This window comes from Carassius carassius, chromosome 8 (genome assembly GCF_963082965.1).
Source record: "Carassius carassius chromosome 8, fCarCar2.1, whole genome shotgun sequence".
In the NCBI taxonomy this organism is placed as follows: domain Eukaryota; kingdom Metazoa; phylum Chordata; class Actinopteri; order Cypriniformes; family Cyprinidae; genus Carassius; species Carassius carassius.
The window spans coordinates 14,871,880-14,889,718 of record NC_081762.1 but is presented as its reverse complement, the minus strand read 5'-3'; the positions used below and the strand labels follow the sequence as shown (position 1 = coordinate 14,889,718).

The following is a 17,839-nucleotide window of genomic DNA, read 5'->3' as shown; positions in this document are numbered from 1 at the left end:
TGTCTCCTAGACAGCCACCGGGACAAGACCACAGGAACCAGTCCTCTGCACAATGTGACTTTTGGTGCTTTTCCACTGCACTGCACGGTATGGTTTCGTTACAGTTCATTTTTGGGGGATTTTCCACTGGGTACAGTACCTGGTACCTGGTACTTTTTTAGTACCACATCTTTTCACTGTTTCTTTGTCTGTTGAAAGTACAGGCATTCCTCTCGTTGATAGCAGAGGAACGGACCAGCGAGAGCTTAATGGGGCGATGTGGAATGAAGTTGCAGCAGGAGAGGCGTTGCAACAATAACGACGTGAATAATCCCGCCCACTCTACAGCGAATGGAAATAACTGCAGTGGAAATGCAAACCGAGCGGAGTCGAGCCATGCCGTAGTCATACCACGCAGTGGAAAAGCACCATTTGCTGCAGCCTGGAATTGAACTACTGGTTTCGTCTAGCCAGAGGAATGTGCCCTGTCAAACATCACACCTTTTTAACAAGAACCTGCAGTACTACATCTCAAAACATGAAGGACACACAACATAATTGTCAAGTGAAATTCCTAGACACAGTCCAGCTCCTCGGAGGACACTGTTTAATGAATCTCCTCATGCTCTTCTGAACAGCCATCAATGACTTCCTTTTGATTTTCCTTCTCTGTTTTCTGAGTTGACCTTTTATAATTATTATGACCTCTTATTATAGGTTGATTGTCTGTTAATTAAATAAATGAATAAATATTTTTTTCTGTGCTTATATGCACTTGACCAGCACGTTGTAACAACAGTCACCTTCATTCAGATCCTTAAATCAATGGAAGTGCATTAAAGTGCATTATTTTCTTAAATTCTTTGAAAACCATATTCTGTTGTTGGAACACAAAATGAGAATACTGAAGATTCATTGCATATTTTGAATGCAATGACAATTCAATTCTTAATTTTTAAGATATAATGGCTTTTTGCGGTGTGATCATAAAACGTGAAAATAAGTCAGTCTTGATATTGTTGATGTCCATCAAAATATGGCATGTTCCTTACACAACGCTATTGCAAGGCTTCGGAAAAGATGGAATGCAGCATAAGTAATATGAAACTGTGAGCAAATAAAGCCTTTTTGGAGCTTGACAGCTTGTGATTACTACAAACTTTCTTTGTCTGGAAAAGATTAGAACATTCATCAAAATTCTCTCTTAATTTTCCTCAGAAAGAATAACAGCATACAAATGCAATAATATGGGTGAGTAAATAACATTTTTATTTTTACGTGAACTATCCGTTTAAGGCTGTATGGTCCATCCACATTAATTTTTCACCACAAGCACACATCACAAAGATGACATATCATGCATATCATCATCAACACAATACACTGCAAACCCAACTGGATGAATTCCACGAAGAACATTTAAAGTGATTTCACAGATAAACACAGTGTGTGAGCCTGAACATTCATGACAGCATTTCATATTAAGGAATGATTCATGAGCTAAGGCCATTGTGAAACATTAAGTGACATTCCTAATCAGGATGTAGAGAGGAAATGTTAGATAAGCAACGTGTCAGAGAAGCTTTTAGCTGGGGTTGTCACTCTGAACTCTGAGATTTAATTAGTTAGAGATCCTCATTAACTGATTCTAGACATGTAAGCCGTTATACATGAGGCACTGTACATTTATAACCCTGTTCCAGACCCGCAAATATCTCACGTTCAAGGTAATGCCTGAAGCATTGTGCTGTCATTTTGTCTTTTACATTCATAATTACCTATAGTTGTATCTTTCTAGAAGATATCCAAGCTTGAAACCACAATGTGATACTCTTGCTTTTCCATGTTTAAGTGGATTCAAACTGAATTCAATCAAACGGATACTTGCTCATACTACAAAAACCAAGACACCATAAGAAGCTTATACATATAGATGTCTGGACACAGAGTAAAAGTCCCGTATTACATGTTTACAGGGAAAAATCTAGCTCACTGAGGAATCTTGACCCTCTATGCTTGTTGTCCGCTGGGCTGGTCACTGCTTCCGAGGTCTGACTCGGCTTCTCTGCTTGCACCCCCCCTCCTTCCGGAGAGTCGGTCCAGTGATTTGGGAGAAGAGTTTTGATTCCTTCTGCTGAAGCAGCTGATTATGTCAGTTCGGAATGAGGGTGTGAAGAAACCATAGATGACCGGATCGCAGCACGTGTTGAGATTGCCGAAGACAAAGAGAGCGTGATGGATGTATTCTGGCATCACCTGCAGCATACGAGGCTGAAACCAGTACCAGATGCCCATCAGGTAGTACGGTGTCCAGCACACTACAAATGATGCCACGATGATGATAGTCATCTTCAGGGTCTTCATGCGTGCTTTTGGGATTATGTCGGTCCCACTGTGTCTCAGACAAGGTTCCCCACCTACAAAACCCAATGCAGTTTAGAAGAACAATAAAAAAATGGCGAAATCTATCTATCTAACTTTCTGGTGATATAACACTCAAACACTCAAACTCTGTACTGCTGTTTGAATTGAGGCATCTGCATCGATCTGTATTACCACACAAAAGAGCCTCTCAACTTTTTTTTTTTAATACAAATTAAAACTGATGTCATTTGAGATAAGACTTGGTTTTATCAAAAATAGCACATTAAAAGTCCAAATTCAAGGCAGCCTTAGAACCTGTCTCAAATTCAGTACACTTATGGAATCTTGATGCAGTCACACTTTTTTTCAATGACAGGTATCATGTCAGATAAGAGCAAAAGTCAGTTACCCTTTCCTTTACCACGAGGCATCTGGCGGTTGATTTCCACGAGGATATGCGTATAGCAGAAGCTCATTACCAGTAGAGGGAACACGTACAGGGTGATAAAGTGGAACATGTTATAGGCTGTTTCCTGCCAGCGCTGCTGGAAGCTTCCATGAGTTACACACTGAACAAAGTCAACTCCTTCAGCCTTTATCGCCCTGAAAATAAATAACTGAAACGATAAAGAGAAATTTATAAAGAAAATCAATAAACTTTTTTTTTCTTCTTCTTCTTTTTTTCCTGTACAGAACACAAAAAGAGACACTTTTCATTTCTCATGTAAAGCTATTGTCTGAGATGTGCTTTTGTGTCCTTTATAGAAACCTGAAAGCTCCAGTCTTCATTTATTCATTCCAATTTCATGACAAAATTTCACCTTTTATGTTTATGTTTAGAGTAGGCTGACCCTTTAATCACTTTGTAAGCTGCTGATCAGGTTTTGCATACAATATTCACACATCTTCTACAAATAACTACACCATGTGAAATGTAAAAGAAAGTTTGCAAATTAGTAACAGCAAGCTAAAACGTTTTCATTTCATGAATTGATACATGAAATAGAGCATTGTGATGAAAACATGTCATTTGGATTACATAATTAGTTTCCAAAAATTGAGTTCTTTCTAATTAGATTAAATTACATTTTATAATACTCATAATCAGACTACAGTTACTTTTTTTATTGATTACATGATTAATTTACATGACTTAATGATACTTACTAATTATATATAGTTAATTTTTAGTAAGTGTTTACATTATTTTACATATTTATGATTTTATTAATTATGAGCTTTTCTTTAAACTCAAAACCCGCCTGCAATTCCTTGATGAACCCCAGTTTGGGAAACACATGTTGTTAATAGCAATGAATGGAATATATTTATTTTCTTTCTCTTTGTATTTGTGTATCAAGGTTATCCTATTTAAATCAATGTGATAAACAAGTTAAGTCAAAAGTAATCTAAAAGTAATCCAAAAGTAATCAGATTATATTACCTAAAATGTGTAATATAATGGATTGCTGTACAAAACACAATTATTTGTAATTTTTTTTTTATGTAACTTGGAAGTAATCTACCCAGCTCCAATTGTAGGTGTTCCCCCGACTTTGCAAATCTATTTTTGGTTCATTATAGAATATAGAATATAGAAAGAACACATTTTGCTATCTCTTTTGAAATTCAATCATATATTGTAAGTTGTCATCCTGTTATCACTTTGTGCTTTCAGATTTAAAAAAAAAATGGTTTGCTCCAGGTCCCCTTTATTTTTCCATTTGATATACTTTTTATATTTTCTGCTGCACAATTGATCAGGTAGCACTGATGAATGTGACAGAGGAAAACCCAATTTCCTCCTCTGGGGGAGGCGCGTGCACAGGATACAGGTGTGGGGAAGTATCATTGTATTGATATCTACAATTCATCACCCACTCTCTTCAAAATTGAATGCCTTTCCCATTAATCATGGCTGCCTAACTGACCTTGTCTCAGAAAGACTTCTTTATCTCTCTTTTAATGATTTTAAAAGCCATGGCCATATACACAGGCTGCTAAAAATGACATTACTGGAATTAAGTGTGTGGAGAGAAACAGTTCTATCAGAAGGAAAGAAGGCAAAACTCACTGACAAGATTCAACCGGGCATTTCAAAGGTTACAGAAAATGCCCTGGGACTACTGTAGCTTGACAGATAGGATCTATAATCAATGAAGCAAGTGCTCAGTGAAGAGTCACGGACCCAGGGTCAGTTATTGCACCACTTTAAGCCACAACTAATTACTTAAATGAAATGCGCAAGCTTAGATGGCTGTTAGGAAATGCGTGTAATAGGCTGAAAGTGGAATTTTCCATTTAAATTTGAAACTTTGAAACTAAACTCCACTTTTTCCCCCCATAGATGAAATGTCACTCATTGCCCAATTAAATTAGTGTTATAATCTGTTTATAGTTGTCTCCTCATATTAAGCTGGAATAGGATGCAGCGTTTTGAAAAGGACACGCATCACCGTCAACAAGTGTTCTAACAGCAACATTATCATCCATCTATAAATCCTCCGAGGCTGTTTTGTGCTGCTTCATAACAAGACAAGTCCCACAGATGACAACTCCAATTAAAAGAACATCTCTTTCATTTACCTGTGGAGAGGCGAGCAGGATGCTGAGGATCCAGGCAGCCAGCAGCATCCTTCTGTTCCTGTGGCCGGCATCCAGAGCTTCCAGCGGGTGCAGGATTGCATGGTGCCTGTCCAAACTCACCACCACCAGGATAAACGCTGCCGAATGCATGGCAAAAAGCTTGAGGAAGCAGAGGATCTTGCACATGGCATCGCCGGCATACCACTGCACTGTGATATTCCATATAGCGTCGAGTGGCATTACCACAAATGTCATGACCAGGTCAGCGGAGGCCAGGCTGGCAATGAGGGGCCGCAGGTGGGAGGCCAGGTGACGTCCTCGTCCCCGGGTCACGCTGATCAGCACCGAGAGGTTACTGATAGCTGCGAAGACAAACAGCACCAGGGTGGCCACCACGCGGAAGCGCGCCGCCACAGTGAATGTGGGTGTCTCCCAGTCAGAAGGAGGGGTGGCGTTCAGCACGGAGGAGTTCTCCCAAATGCTTGTGGGACTCCCTGACAGAAGAGACATGTTTCCTGACATCCTATGAAAGGGCGAAAAAGGTGTTTGTCGCATGAGTAAGGCTTTTTCTGTTAGACATATTTATAATTTTAATATTCTATGAGATTCAGCATCACTGTATATTGAAGTTGGATAACATTCAGAATTTAACATTTAAGAATTGGCTACTTTTCAATTCATGTATTGGAATTTGAATTAGAAAAAATCTGTTAAAAATAAAAAGTATATACTTTTTAAATATAAGTTTGGGTCTGTTAAGTCACTTATGCTCATTAAGGTTGTATTTATTTGATAGAAAATAAAATAAAAATTTTAATATTTTGAAATATTATTACAACTTAGAAGAACTGTTTACTATTTTATTAAATTTTAAAATGTTATTTATTCATGTGATGGCAAAGCTGAATTTTTAATAGTCATTACTCCAGTCTTCAGTGTCACATTCCTTCAGAAATCATTCTAATCATGATTTGATGTCCAAGAAACATTTCTTATTATTATCGATGTTTGTGTAAACCGTAAAACTTTTTTGATGATATTTAAAAATAAAATTTAAAAGAAAAAGTATTTATTTACTATATTTGTAACATTTCAAATGTCTGTCCACTTAAGAAGAAATGAAAATAATTTGTTTGAATAAATAAACAAATGGACCACAAGCAAATGTAAATTATGTATACATTTCTTTAGGTGACATTTCAAACATATCTGTTTGTCTATAAGACCTTTAAGCTTGCAAGCAAGGCTTTGTCAATAAATCATTCACAGATTGACTTGTCTTGACAAACCTTCCTTTTCTAGCTTTTTTCATTTTCACTTATTGCACTGACTTTTATTTTGCCAATTTCGGCTTACTTCAATTCTATTTCCTTCAAATTCAGATTGCAATTATGCATATTCTTTGCTACCTTGAAGTTTATTTAGAGGCCAGACAGACAGATATATGTGCACTAAAACATAAACTGAAAGAGAGCCAACTCTTCAATTTTGTTTTTAACTAAACTGTAGATTCTTGGCGTCTCATCATGCACTTTACTAAATAATAATGCATTCTAAAAAGCAGCAAAATGTTCACCAAGACATGAATATTCAGATCACATCACCTAGAAATACTGATTGCCATTACATTACAGTCACCACAGAGGTATTCATCACCCTTAAGACTTTACACCTAAACATCCATCTCCTCTGCAGTGTAATATCTTCTGCATTTATAGCGTCCATCTGCCAGCTCATCTTACACAGATAAAAAAAAACTCTTGCCAGGGCATTTTTTTTCATTCTGGGTCTCCTTTAGCAAATAGGGGGACCTTGATTAAGTGCCAGGGAGATAGATTACACCTCAGAGGTTTTTTAAAGGTCTATATCTAGACCTCTGAGACAACTATCAGGGGTTTGCGCTGAGATTCTCAGCAGACTGAGATTCACAAGTAATTAATGTATACAGTAGTACAGATGTTCTACCTGCCTTGTTCATTATTCTTCCAGATTTTTTTTTACATTCTTGATAACATCATGCTGCACGCCCGGAAGACAAAAGATGTTTTTATGGTTAAGGGTTCCCACTCCGGCTCTGGTTCAGATAGAAATGCCCTATCATGCTGATAAATGGCTGTTGTCAGTATTTCCCTTCGCTCTCAAAATGATATTGTCTTTTGTATAGCTATAGTCTGGCAAACAGCGTGGAGGTGATAGATAGAGAGAACCCTAGTGAACACGACCGCTGCACCAAGCCTCCCTTGTATCTGCACCACCCACAACAAATTGCACTTGTTGTTCATGCTTGACATTAAATATATTCTCCAAAGAGTAGCAATGTCCCAACCTGGAGGAACTTACTTTGTAATTTTCCATCTAGTGGAATCAGTATGTATTTAGAAATCAATTTCATAAAAGATACTAGTTCTTGTTGTTGTTTGTTTGATTAATCAAATGAGCCTATGAATGTATCTGCTCAATGAATTAGCATTTTACAACTGATATAATAGACGATATCCTTGGCTTCACTGTCTTCCTGTTTATATGACAGATTACTTGAATGATTGCTGGACATCTGCCTGCTGGAAACATGGCAGATTTGCACTGCTGCTTCTTAATGTAGGTAAACATTATGCAGATATATGCAAATAAGAGTGTCAGTCATCATAACTCTTGTGTACTATATAGCACAAGTGAGGTCATGAAGATACAAAAGTGCTATTAGAAATGCAGAATCACATAACTACTTGACTTTAAATTTCTTCCTTGCTTTCTTTTACATGGAATGGGTTGTTTTCTTGGTAGATTCCTCATACATACATTCAATGCTGCTCAGAAAACCAAAAATGTTCCAAGATTTTTAGGGATCATTGTCATCATAATCTCTGAAACTTTTCCTGTGAATTTGCGTAATTATATTCATATCCTTGTTCACATGACTAATGACTTGGAGCCAGCTAATTAAGATAGGAGAATATTAAGATTTTATGGCAAATGAATGTGTAAATGGGCTGATATTTGCCAGAGTGGAGTGACATTCACTAGAGTGGCCTGAAATAGGACTTTATAGCTTATGAATTTTTATTCTGACCCACAAGAAGTGACAGAAAATACAAGGAAATGTAATTTATAATGCCACTTCTCCCATTAACCATGGACATTTTTGCTGGGTGTTTAGTTTATAAGATGATATGAAGCATATATTTAATAGAAGAAAAGGAATTGTATATGCTTCATAATCTTCATCTCTGCAGGGTTTAGCATCTGATTAATCTATGACAGATATTGGTAGGAAATAGATCTTAATTATATCAATTATACTGTTTGTTTGGTACACCTTTGAGGATTCTTTTTTTTTTTTTTGGTTCTTTTACATTTTTGTATTAAAACAGAAGTGATTTTGAAATCAATATCAAACTTATACCTTTTATTTGCATCTCAAGACCTATAGTAAACTGTTCACCTTCTTACATTGAGAGCGTTTCTGCACATCATATGATTTGATCATCATAATACTGATGACCATGCACTCGATTCCCAGAAATACTTTCAGTGCTGGCTGTTTAGAATAGTTTCTAAGACAAAACCTTTGGCTTGGTTTCATCTCCTCATTAAGCGCATTACTGTAGTTAATGGCTCTCATGCACAACTGGAACAGTAACAGAGACAGACTTACCTGTATACTGCAATGTGTGATTTGTAGATCAATCCATAAATATTTCACTCGTTTCCACTAAGATGCGGACAGTTATTTACATCTAAACATGCTTAGTCCGTCATCAGATCAGAGTAAGTCCAGTGCTGATCCTCCCATCCCCGCATGATCTTGACGGCACCATGGACTCCTTTGCCGCAGTCACCGGTAATTCACTCATCAGGGTGGTAACGATGATTTTCGGCGGCAAAAGTTTAGCTGCTTAACGATGTAGCATGTAAGGCACTTTTTAAGAAGCTACATGTTGTTTTAGTCGCACTTTTGACCAAAAATCGAAGGTTTAAAGGGACTCGCGGAGCTGTCCAGGTGCTGAAGAGTCTCCAGATGAGGAGACAAGAGCTTCACTGTTACACCCACAGACACAACACAGCGAGGACACCCCAGCGTCATCGTCACTGGAACAGGAAATTAGGTTAATAATTGTGATTCAGCTTACCTTATAAGGTGGACTACACGATATAGCCTACGATGGCTATACTTTTACGGTAAAAATAATAAGCGAGCTATATGTGAATGTTTAGAATTTTTTATTTTTTATTTTGTTTAGGCTATTACATTATATATTAGAGTACTTTTATATAATTTATGCGTGTGTTATTATTGTTGTTATTATTGGTACCATTCGAGTTAAATCGAAATACACAAATTATTTCACACTGTTGTCATACATGTTTGAGACTGAATATATATAGGCTATACAGAATAATTAAGTACCAACCTGATGAGGGTCTATAGGCCTACAGCTTATTACCAATATTACCGTATGTTACCAATGCTCAAGATAAACAAAATTAGTTGAAACAGCTTGTAGTTTGCAAGTAGGCCTACTCGAACTGTTCTAATGTGTCAAGACACAACTGACTCTCTAGAGTCTAGTGTATCTAATTGCGTTAGAGACCAATTTTAATTAACTTTATATATGAAGAGTTCAGATGCAAAAGCCTCTAAGTGCCATCTGAAATTTTCATCTAAAATTTGGATTTTTATCAAGCTCCTATGCTAAGGTTGAGTCATTTTACTTTAATGGCAATGTGCAGGTCCTTTTCCAGGCTATTAAAGTGAAATAACTGAACATAAATATAGGAGCCTGATAAAAATCCTAATTTTAGATGAAGATTTCAGATGGCACTTAGAGGCTTTTGCATCTGAACTCTTCATATATATATATATATACTTCTCTGCTGGTCACCAAACCTGAAGCAGTAGTATTGTGAAATATTTTTACTATTTAAAATAACTGCTTTCTATTCGAATATTTTAGAATGTAATTTATTACTGTGATCAAAGCTACATTTTTAGCATCATTATTCTTGTCTTCAGTGTCACATTATCCTTTAGAAATCATTATAATATGCTGATTTTCTTGTTAAAATAAATTTGTATTATTATTAATATCATTATTTAAAACATTATATTTAACAAAATTATTTGATAAATGAAAAGATCCAAAGATCAGCATTTATCTGAAATAAAAAGATTTTGTTATACACTATACCATTCAAGAGCTTGGTGTCAGTATATATATGTGTGTGTGTGTGTGTGTGTGTGTGTGTGTGTGTGTGTGTGTGTGTGTGTGTGTGTGTGTGTGTGTGTGTGTGTGTGTGTGTGTAATTTGTTTGTGAAAGAAATTATATAAATGTATTTATTTATTCATTTAGAAACAATGCTTTAAATTGATCAAAAGTGATGACTGAGACATTTATAATATTAAAAAAGATTAATATTTTAGATAAACTTTCTATTTATCAAAGAAACCTGGAAAAAAATCTACCCAGCTGTTTTCAACAATAATAATAAATGATTTTTGAGCAGCAAATCAGAATATTAGAATGATTTCTGAAGGATCATGTGATTGCTTTGAAATCACAGGAAAAAATGACATTTACAGTTATTTTAAATATACAAATATTTCAAAATTGTGCTGATTTTGCAGTACTTTGGATCAAATAAAAGCAGGCTTGGTGAGCAGAATTCATATTGTATCGTATTGTTCTAAAACGTTTGGCTGGTAGTGTATTTTACAGTTAGTTTGAATAGCTTATTTATATGTAAATATTTAGGGTGTTTTTTTTTCAGCATGATTAATGGCATATACACTTACAGTCACTAAAATGCCACACATATAATAACATTCTAATTACTTTAAAGAAGTTCATAGTTCATAAAGTTCATATATTAAAGTGAAGTTCATAAAGAAGTACAAGAATATATATCAAAACAGGCTTTCCATTTTGAAGTTATGGGTGTTTGATGAATATAAAAAGAGAAAATGAACACCACTATTACTGTGTAAACAATATGAATATAATAAAATATTAATATAAATTAAATAGTAAAATAAGGTTTACCCTATTGTTCTGAAAGGGAAAAATAAACCTCATTTTCTGTGACATTATGGCTTTCTAACAACAGAGAAATCTCTTGCATTTTATTTCTAACATCATTGTTCTCAGGATTCTCTGTTTAAAATGGTTTAACTGCAACAGATGGTTACTAAGATCTGATTTTTTCCTGTGTTAAATCTTTTAAAGGGGTTTGTTTTCTTAAAACTCATTTGTATCCACCACCTCTTGTATTACACATATATGTTAATGGAAGCATTCAAATGCAACCACCTTTTAAATCTGCTTCAGCAGACATTTTAATTGCAAAGAATGTGTTAATGAACATATTCCACTTGCAGTTTGATCTCTGCTGTCACATGTGTCCAAGGTTAACTGGTTCAGAGATTAAATGTCATGCAGGTTGAGATTTCACTCCATTCTTTTTTGCTCTGCTGATTAAATCAATTAAGAATAATGATAATTTTGATAATTTAATAATAAAAAATACAGTTTTAGAGTGAATATAATTTGCTAATGATCCTAGTGAAGGACATGGTGCAAAGTTTCCATGACATTCATTTTATTCTTTAGTCCTGCACTTTAGTCCTGCAATAGACTGAACAAGGATTCACAATTAGAAGCACATGTTCATTTCAGGCATTTAGCAGGCTGCTATGCTCAGCAGAGAGCAAAAAAAATGCCATTTGGAAAGTTATGACTTATGGATAACTTGTGTTATATTCACATATTTTTCCTCTTGTCAGTCATGGGACAGAATGAAATGAAATGTATGGGAAAACCTGATTGGTCATATTCATTCATTCATTCATTCATTCATTCATTCATTCAATCATTCATTTATTTCATTTATTAATTTTTGTTCTTTCCTCATTTGATTATACAACATATACTTTTTTTTGGCAGAGCCAGCGTTTCTCTTTTAAGGTTGTACTGCCCTCTGCTGGGAAGATTTCTTCATTTAAGCAAACAGAAAGTCTCAGCATAAATTAATATTTGTCACTCCAGTTTTTAATTTTTAATTTTTTTTTTAAGAATTCACTCTAATTGTGTGTCCGTTTAAACTGTAAACAAATAAAACTGTAATTAATCTGTTTGTGTAAATATACATACACACGCACACACACGCACACACACACTTGTTTGTTTTTGTGAAAAGTGGGGACATCCCATAGGCGTAATGGTTTTTATACTGTACAAACTGTATATTCTATGGCCCTGCACCAACCCTAAACCTAACACTACCCCTCACAAGAAACATTGTGCATTTTTACTTTCTCAAAAAAACTCATTGGTTTATAAGCGTTTTGAAAAATGGGGACATGGGTTGTCCTCATAAGTCACCCTCTCTTTGTAATACCTGTGTCATACCCATGTCATTATACAGAGCACATACATGGATGGTTTGCTAGTAATGCATTCTAAGGTGAAAAGAGAGATTATATAAAGAGTTCAGTGTGTTCTAGACAGCATAATTGAGTTATAATATATATATATTTATATATGTGTGTGTGTATGTGTGTGTGTGTGTGTGTGTGTGTGTGTGTGTGTGTGTGTGTGTATGTGTGTGCGTGCGTGCGTGCACTGCAGTCTTAGTTGACAGATTGCATAACATTCATGAGATTATTTAATATGCACTTTGAGTGTTTACGTAACATCTCCCCTGTCTGCGAGCTTAAGAACGGATTTGAAGCTGTCTCTAATATTGATGTCGCATATCTGATATTGATGACACTTATACTAATATCTTAATCCGCTCGTGTGCTAAATTTGATTCTGAATATGGATTTGGAAGTGTTATCTATCCAAATGTTTATTAATAATCAACATGCAGACCTTTGAATGAATTGGCAGCTCACACACCAGAGGAACCCCTCCTCCAATTGTGTCTAATACATAATGTTATTCAAACCTTACTGAGCTGTAACTCATTAACATGAAGCTTAATTACTCCCTGTCTGCTGTCTTTCTACCTCTTAATTTTGAACATTAGTTAGCAAATGAGACATAATCTCAAACATCATATCATACATCATGAATCAAACATAGTTACAACAAACAGAAATCTCTGTATATGGGTTTAAATCTTAAAAGAAAATGTATGCTATAATAAAATGAGAATGCAGGGTGCTGTAATAAAATAACATAGAAGAATATTTATTCTATGAAGGCATTTATTGTTTACCCTAGACCAAATCATTGCTTGAAAGTTGGATAATGCTCTTGGTGTGTGTGAATTACGATTGCTGTCTTATCTTTCAGAATTGTGCTACTTAGATGGAATTTAACATTATGACCACCAGATGGGAGACTAGTTCCCTAAAAAGGACAATTAAATGGCATGTAGTGTATTGTACAGTATTTATAGATGTCAATAGCACAACCACAGCTACTCTGTAACCAACACAGAGCCCACAAAATGTACATTGATATATATTTAAAGTTAAGTTCAACTAAAAAAATTGTTGGCATAACATCACAAAAATTATTTAGACTTTAAAAAGGCAACAATTACTATAAAGCACTTACAATGAAGACAGTTTCTGGAGGATTTAAAAGCATTTCTGAAGCAAATAATTTCATAAATCGTATAAATGGTCAAATCTGATCAAAAGTAAATTAATTTACATTTATTCTTCTGTTAAAATTGGTGTATTATTTGAGTTTTGAAGCTGTGTGTGTTTAAATCATTTTTAGCCATTTGAAGGCCTTAGGAATTACGTTGTCAATAAAGTTGTAAAGTTTGATATAACTTTACACAGAAAAGATTTTATCACACTAAAATAATGCTAACAGGAATTTTGTTCAAAATAATATTATACCAAAGTATCATCATACATCCATGATAGAAAATCTGAAATAAAATAAAACAATTACAACCTTAAGCTCAAATCCCCCAAAAATTATACAGTCATTCCAGTCATTTTGTAATGTGATTTGAGCTTAAGGTTGATGTTGTCCTGTTTTGTTTTTGATTTTAAATTGCATGATTTATCAGTTATCAGTTTTGAGGACAATTTATTTCCACTGTAACCCAGATTTGTGCTTTTGCATTTAAAGAATTCACTATAAAAATAAATAATTAAATAAAAGTAAATTATTTAAAATCTACAGTGAAAAAAACTTGGAGTCTTGGTAGACATAAATAATACAGTATATGAACATTTTAGGATTTAATTTACATTTAAATTTTAAATTTACATTTAAAACCCATAAAAAATTACATAATGTTAATATACCAACCTATTGAAGAATTTAAATTTGTTTTGTACCTTAAACACCAAAAGCAGGTGGTGATGAGAAAGTCTACCGGAGGAACCAAAGCTCATCATCAGTGTTTTTTTGTTTTGTTTTGTTTTTTCACAAAAAAAAATTCCACTTCCAAAAACTCTATACTTCCATAAAATTAAATGTAATGTCTAATACAGTTTCACCGTAAAATACAGTACATTTACAAATGAATAGGTTTTTACAGTAGCATTTTTGCAGTCTTTTACCAATAAAATCACGGTCATTTTAACAGTGAAGAGAAAAAGTAGTGGAAGTTAATGTGATAATCAACATTATGCCAAAAGCGCTGTCGATTTAGCTCAACTTTTATAAAATATTCTTTTAAAAGCTTAAGAACCTGATGGCATCATGGAAGTATTTGAGGTTTTTGTTTTGTCTCCATGATTTTTAAGTCAGAGCTTTTAATCTTGAGTTAAACCGCTTAGATGGCTTAGTTTTAGTCTTTAATGCAGACCTCCTGCTGACTTGTCCAGTTAGATTGAGGGTAAAATTTGGGACTCGCTGATGAACCACATACTGAATCCAACATAAACCTGTTACCATCTTGTAATGTGTTTCTTCACATTTCTGATGTGGGATTACAGGAAACATCACACATTACAGTGGTGCAAAAACTAAAATTCTGAATTCACTGAAGGCAGTTCACACCATTTTAATATAAACACCATGTACAGAAAGTTTATATAATGTGTCAGTTTACACATTTCAGAATCTCTGGTGTTTTGCATACCACACAAATAAATTAGCACACATATCTAACCGGATACTTAAAGGAAACAGTGTTTAAGATGACAGGTTTAAATGTGAACCTGGTTCGGAAGTTACAGTATCTAACATGTGACTTTGCACTCATACACTTGCCACATGACACCATGTGACTGCAAGACCCTCAGAAAGAGAGAGAGACTGGAATATGGTTTTAGTCACTGAACCTAAAATAATTGGGTTGTTGATATTTCATAAAGTGAGTGTTAGTTTTCATTGGACTACCGGGTGATGATGCAAATGACCAATCCATGGAGGGAATGCTGGATTAGCCCAGAGAATCACTGCATGCAATATTTAGCACTAATCTGTACTCTTAAATCCAACAGGCCCTCCTCATTGAAATGAGTTACACATAAAATCTGTTCTGAGAAACACAGTGGAAGTAAGTCATCGCAATTAAGCCGTTACCTGACTCCAAAAAAACTGGCAAAATAATGCTGCTGATTAATGAAACGTTTGTCACATACTTGGTTTTCACCACTTAAACTTTATAAAAGTCACTCAACACTTTGTTTCAGTTCTGTTTGAATCATTATATTGGTCTGTAAACGAGGTATTCAGATGAAAGATAATGAACTTCCTTTGATTCTCGGGTATTTTGAACATATGACTCATAGAAATCTATTGAAATCTACTGTTTGTTTTTTTCATTTCTTTTTCTTTTTTTGGAAAGGGAAATTCTTAATTGTTCATACGGGTGAATGCTACGTGCTCTGAATTTAAAGTGATTGTTCACTAAAAATTTAAACTCTGTTATCATTTACACTTATCATTTCAAACCCGTTTGACTTTCTGAAGGTCAAAGGGATCCAAAACATCACTGGAGCCCATGGATTTTCATTGTCAAAAAGTGTTAACAAATTAGTTATGATATTTTCTTTTGTGTTTCCACAGAACAAAGAACCTGAGTTACCTAAATGATAACAGAATTTTAATCTTGGGGGTGAACCAACCCTTTTAATAATTCATTTGTGAACTATACAGTTTCCTTATGGTATTTCGTGAATTTAATGAAGTAAACCTTTCATTTCAGTGCTAAGATGCGACATGGAGTAAGGTGTAACTAGACAGTAGTGAGTTATTATTAATGTACTCCATATTGCAGTGACTCACTCAGCTCGTGCGTTGTAAATTTGCCGTAAACAGCACAAACCGCCGCTAGAGGTCTCAGACTCAGTGTTGACAAACAATAAAAGAGTTCTATGAGAGGAACATCAATACATACCCACCTTCGGTTAAAACGCTATGCGGGTTTACGGTGGACAAATATTGCGATTTGTCACTAATCTTCCCTGCTTATAACACAAAGACAGCTCCAGTTAACCAGGGAGCTGCTTCTGCTCGACTGACAAGAAGGGACAAAGCCGCTGCGGTCCCATACATCCTCTACAGTATACGAGCGAGATACAGTATCATAACAGTGAGTGTAAACAATACCCGGATGATAAAACCGCTGCATGTAACAATGATTTTTACGGGGTCTGGTTTTACTGTATACGCACGTGCAAACGATTAGAGATGGGGGTTTTTTCGTGAACCTTTAGTTAGAGAGTTTCACACCTTTGTTGCACTCAGTATTCTGGCTGCAACAATGCATGCATGTGTAAGTAGGTCAAGAGAATCGTATTGTTCAGTCAGTGTGTGCTACTGCCCCATCAGTATGTCGATTATAAGAATGAGAGCAAAACAAAGAAAAAAAAAGATTTCAGTGTCTCACATGGGTACTGCAAATTATGGATATCTTGCTGCAGACAACTATTGGGCAGATGCTGCTGATATCTGCTTGAGATCAGTGTCTATTCCAATCGGTGTCACTTTTATCGGATGTTTATCATTTGGTGACTGCTAAATAAGTCTGTGTCATACCACACATTGTTGTGACACATTGTGTTTTTTTTTTTTTAAGTATGAGAGTCTGTGGAACATGGCATAGGCTATTTATATTAATATACTACATCAATAAAAGTTGGTTTTAAAGTGAATCGTAGAGGTGACATTAGCGATAAAAGTCATATCATATTGAAAATGTTACATTTAGACATCTAAAAATATTTTTTTCAATTTGATGTCCATTGTGATGTTATCAAATGCATGTTTTGTATGCAAAAATGTTTCATATAAAAACACAAGTAGGCCATTGCATTGCATTGCCATTTAACTCGTCTTTCTGGAAACATCCCAACAAGTGGTGTGACACACACACACACACACACACAAAAAAGGTTGAAGAACCATTACTACTGTACCCTTGAGCACAGAACATGCTCTAAAGGACTGTCCCTGTAGTAAATATACATGTATAATTGTTGATGCAGAGATATTTATTATTGTTCCTTTGTAAGTGCAACATGGCAAACAAAATATTACACACACAGTATATGTATGTGTATATATCTATATATATATCTATATATATATCTATATATATATGTATGTATGTATGTATGTATATATATATATATATATATATATATATATATATATATATATATATATATATATATATATATATATATAATACCTTGAACAACCATAGTCTACACTGTTTTTTTTGTTGTTTTTTGCATTTATTATCTAGATGACAGTAGCTTTTCCCCCCTTTTGGCACATTATGATCATTTTCTAGATGCCATGTTAAAATAATTAAAATTTTTAGTAAAAACGAACTTGAAAGATAATTCAGCTTGATAGACAGAGTGATAAAATTATTATTATTTTTTAATTGTATTTCATTTTCTTGCAATATCTTAAAAACTAATTCATATATATAATTACATGTATTATTATACAAAACAAGCATTGCAATTAAAAATCC

General features: G+C 34.7%; 1 protein-coding gene across 1 annotated transcript; it reads right to left on the bottom strand.

Annotated features, from left to right (window-relative positions):
* Positions 1-1,242: 1,242 nt before the first annotated feature.
* LOC132145394 (gonadotropin-releasing hormone II receptor-like) lies at positions 1,243-8,979 on the bottom strand. Its single transcript, XM_059556404.1, has 4 exons — positions 8,585-8,979; positions 4,930-5,452; positions 2,753-2,960; positions 1,243-2,396 (listed from the first exon to the last, which is right to left on the bottom strand). Exons 2-4 carry the CDS (start codon positions 5,449-5,451, stop codon positions 1,990-1,992), a joined length of 1,137 nt encoding a protein of 378 aa, XP_059412387.1. The 5' UTR covers position 5,452; positions 8,585-8,979; the 3' UTR covers positions 1,243-1,989.
* Positions 8,980-17,839: the final 8,860 nt, after the last annotated feature.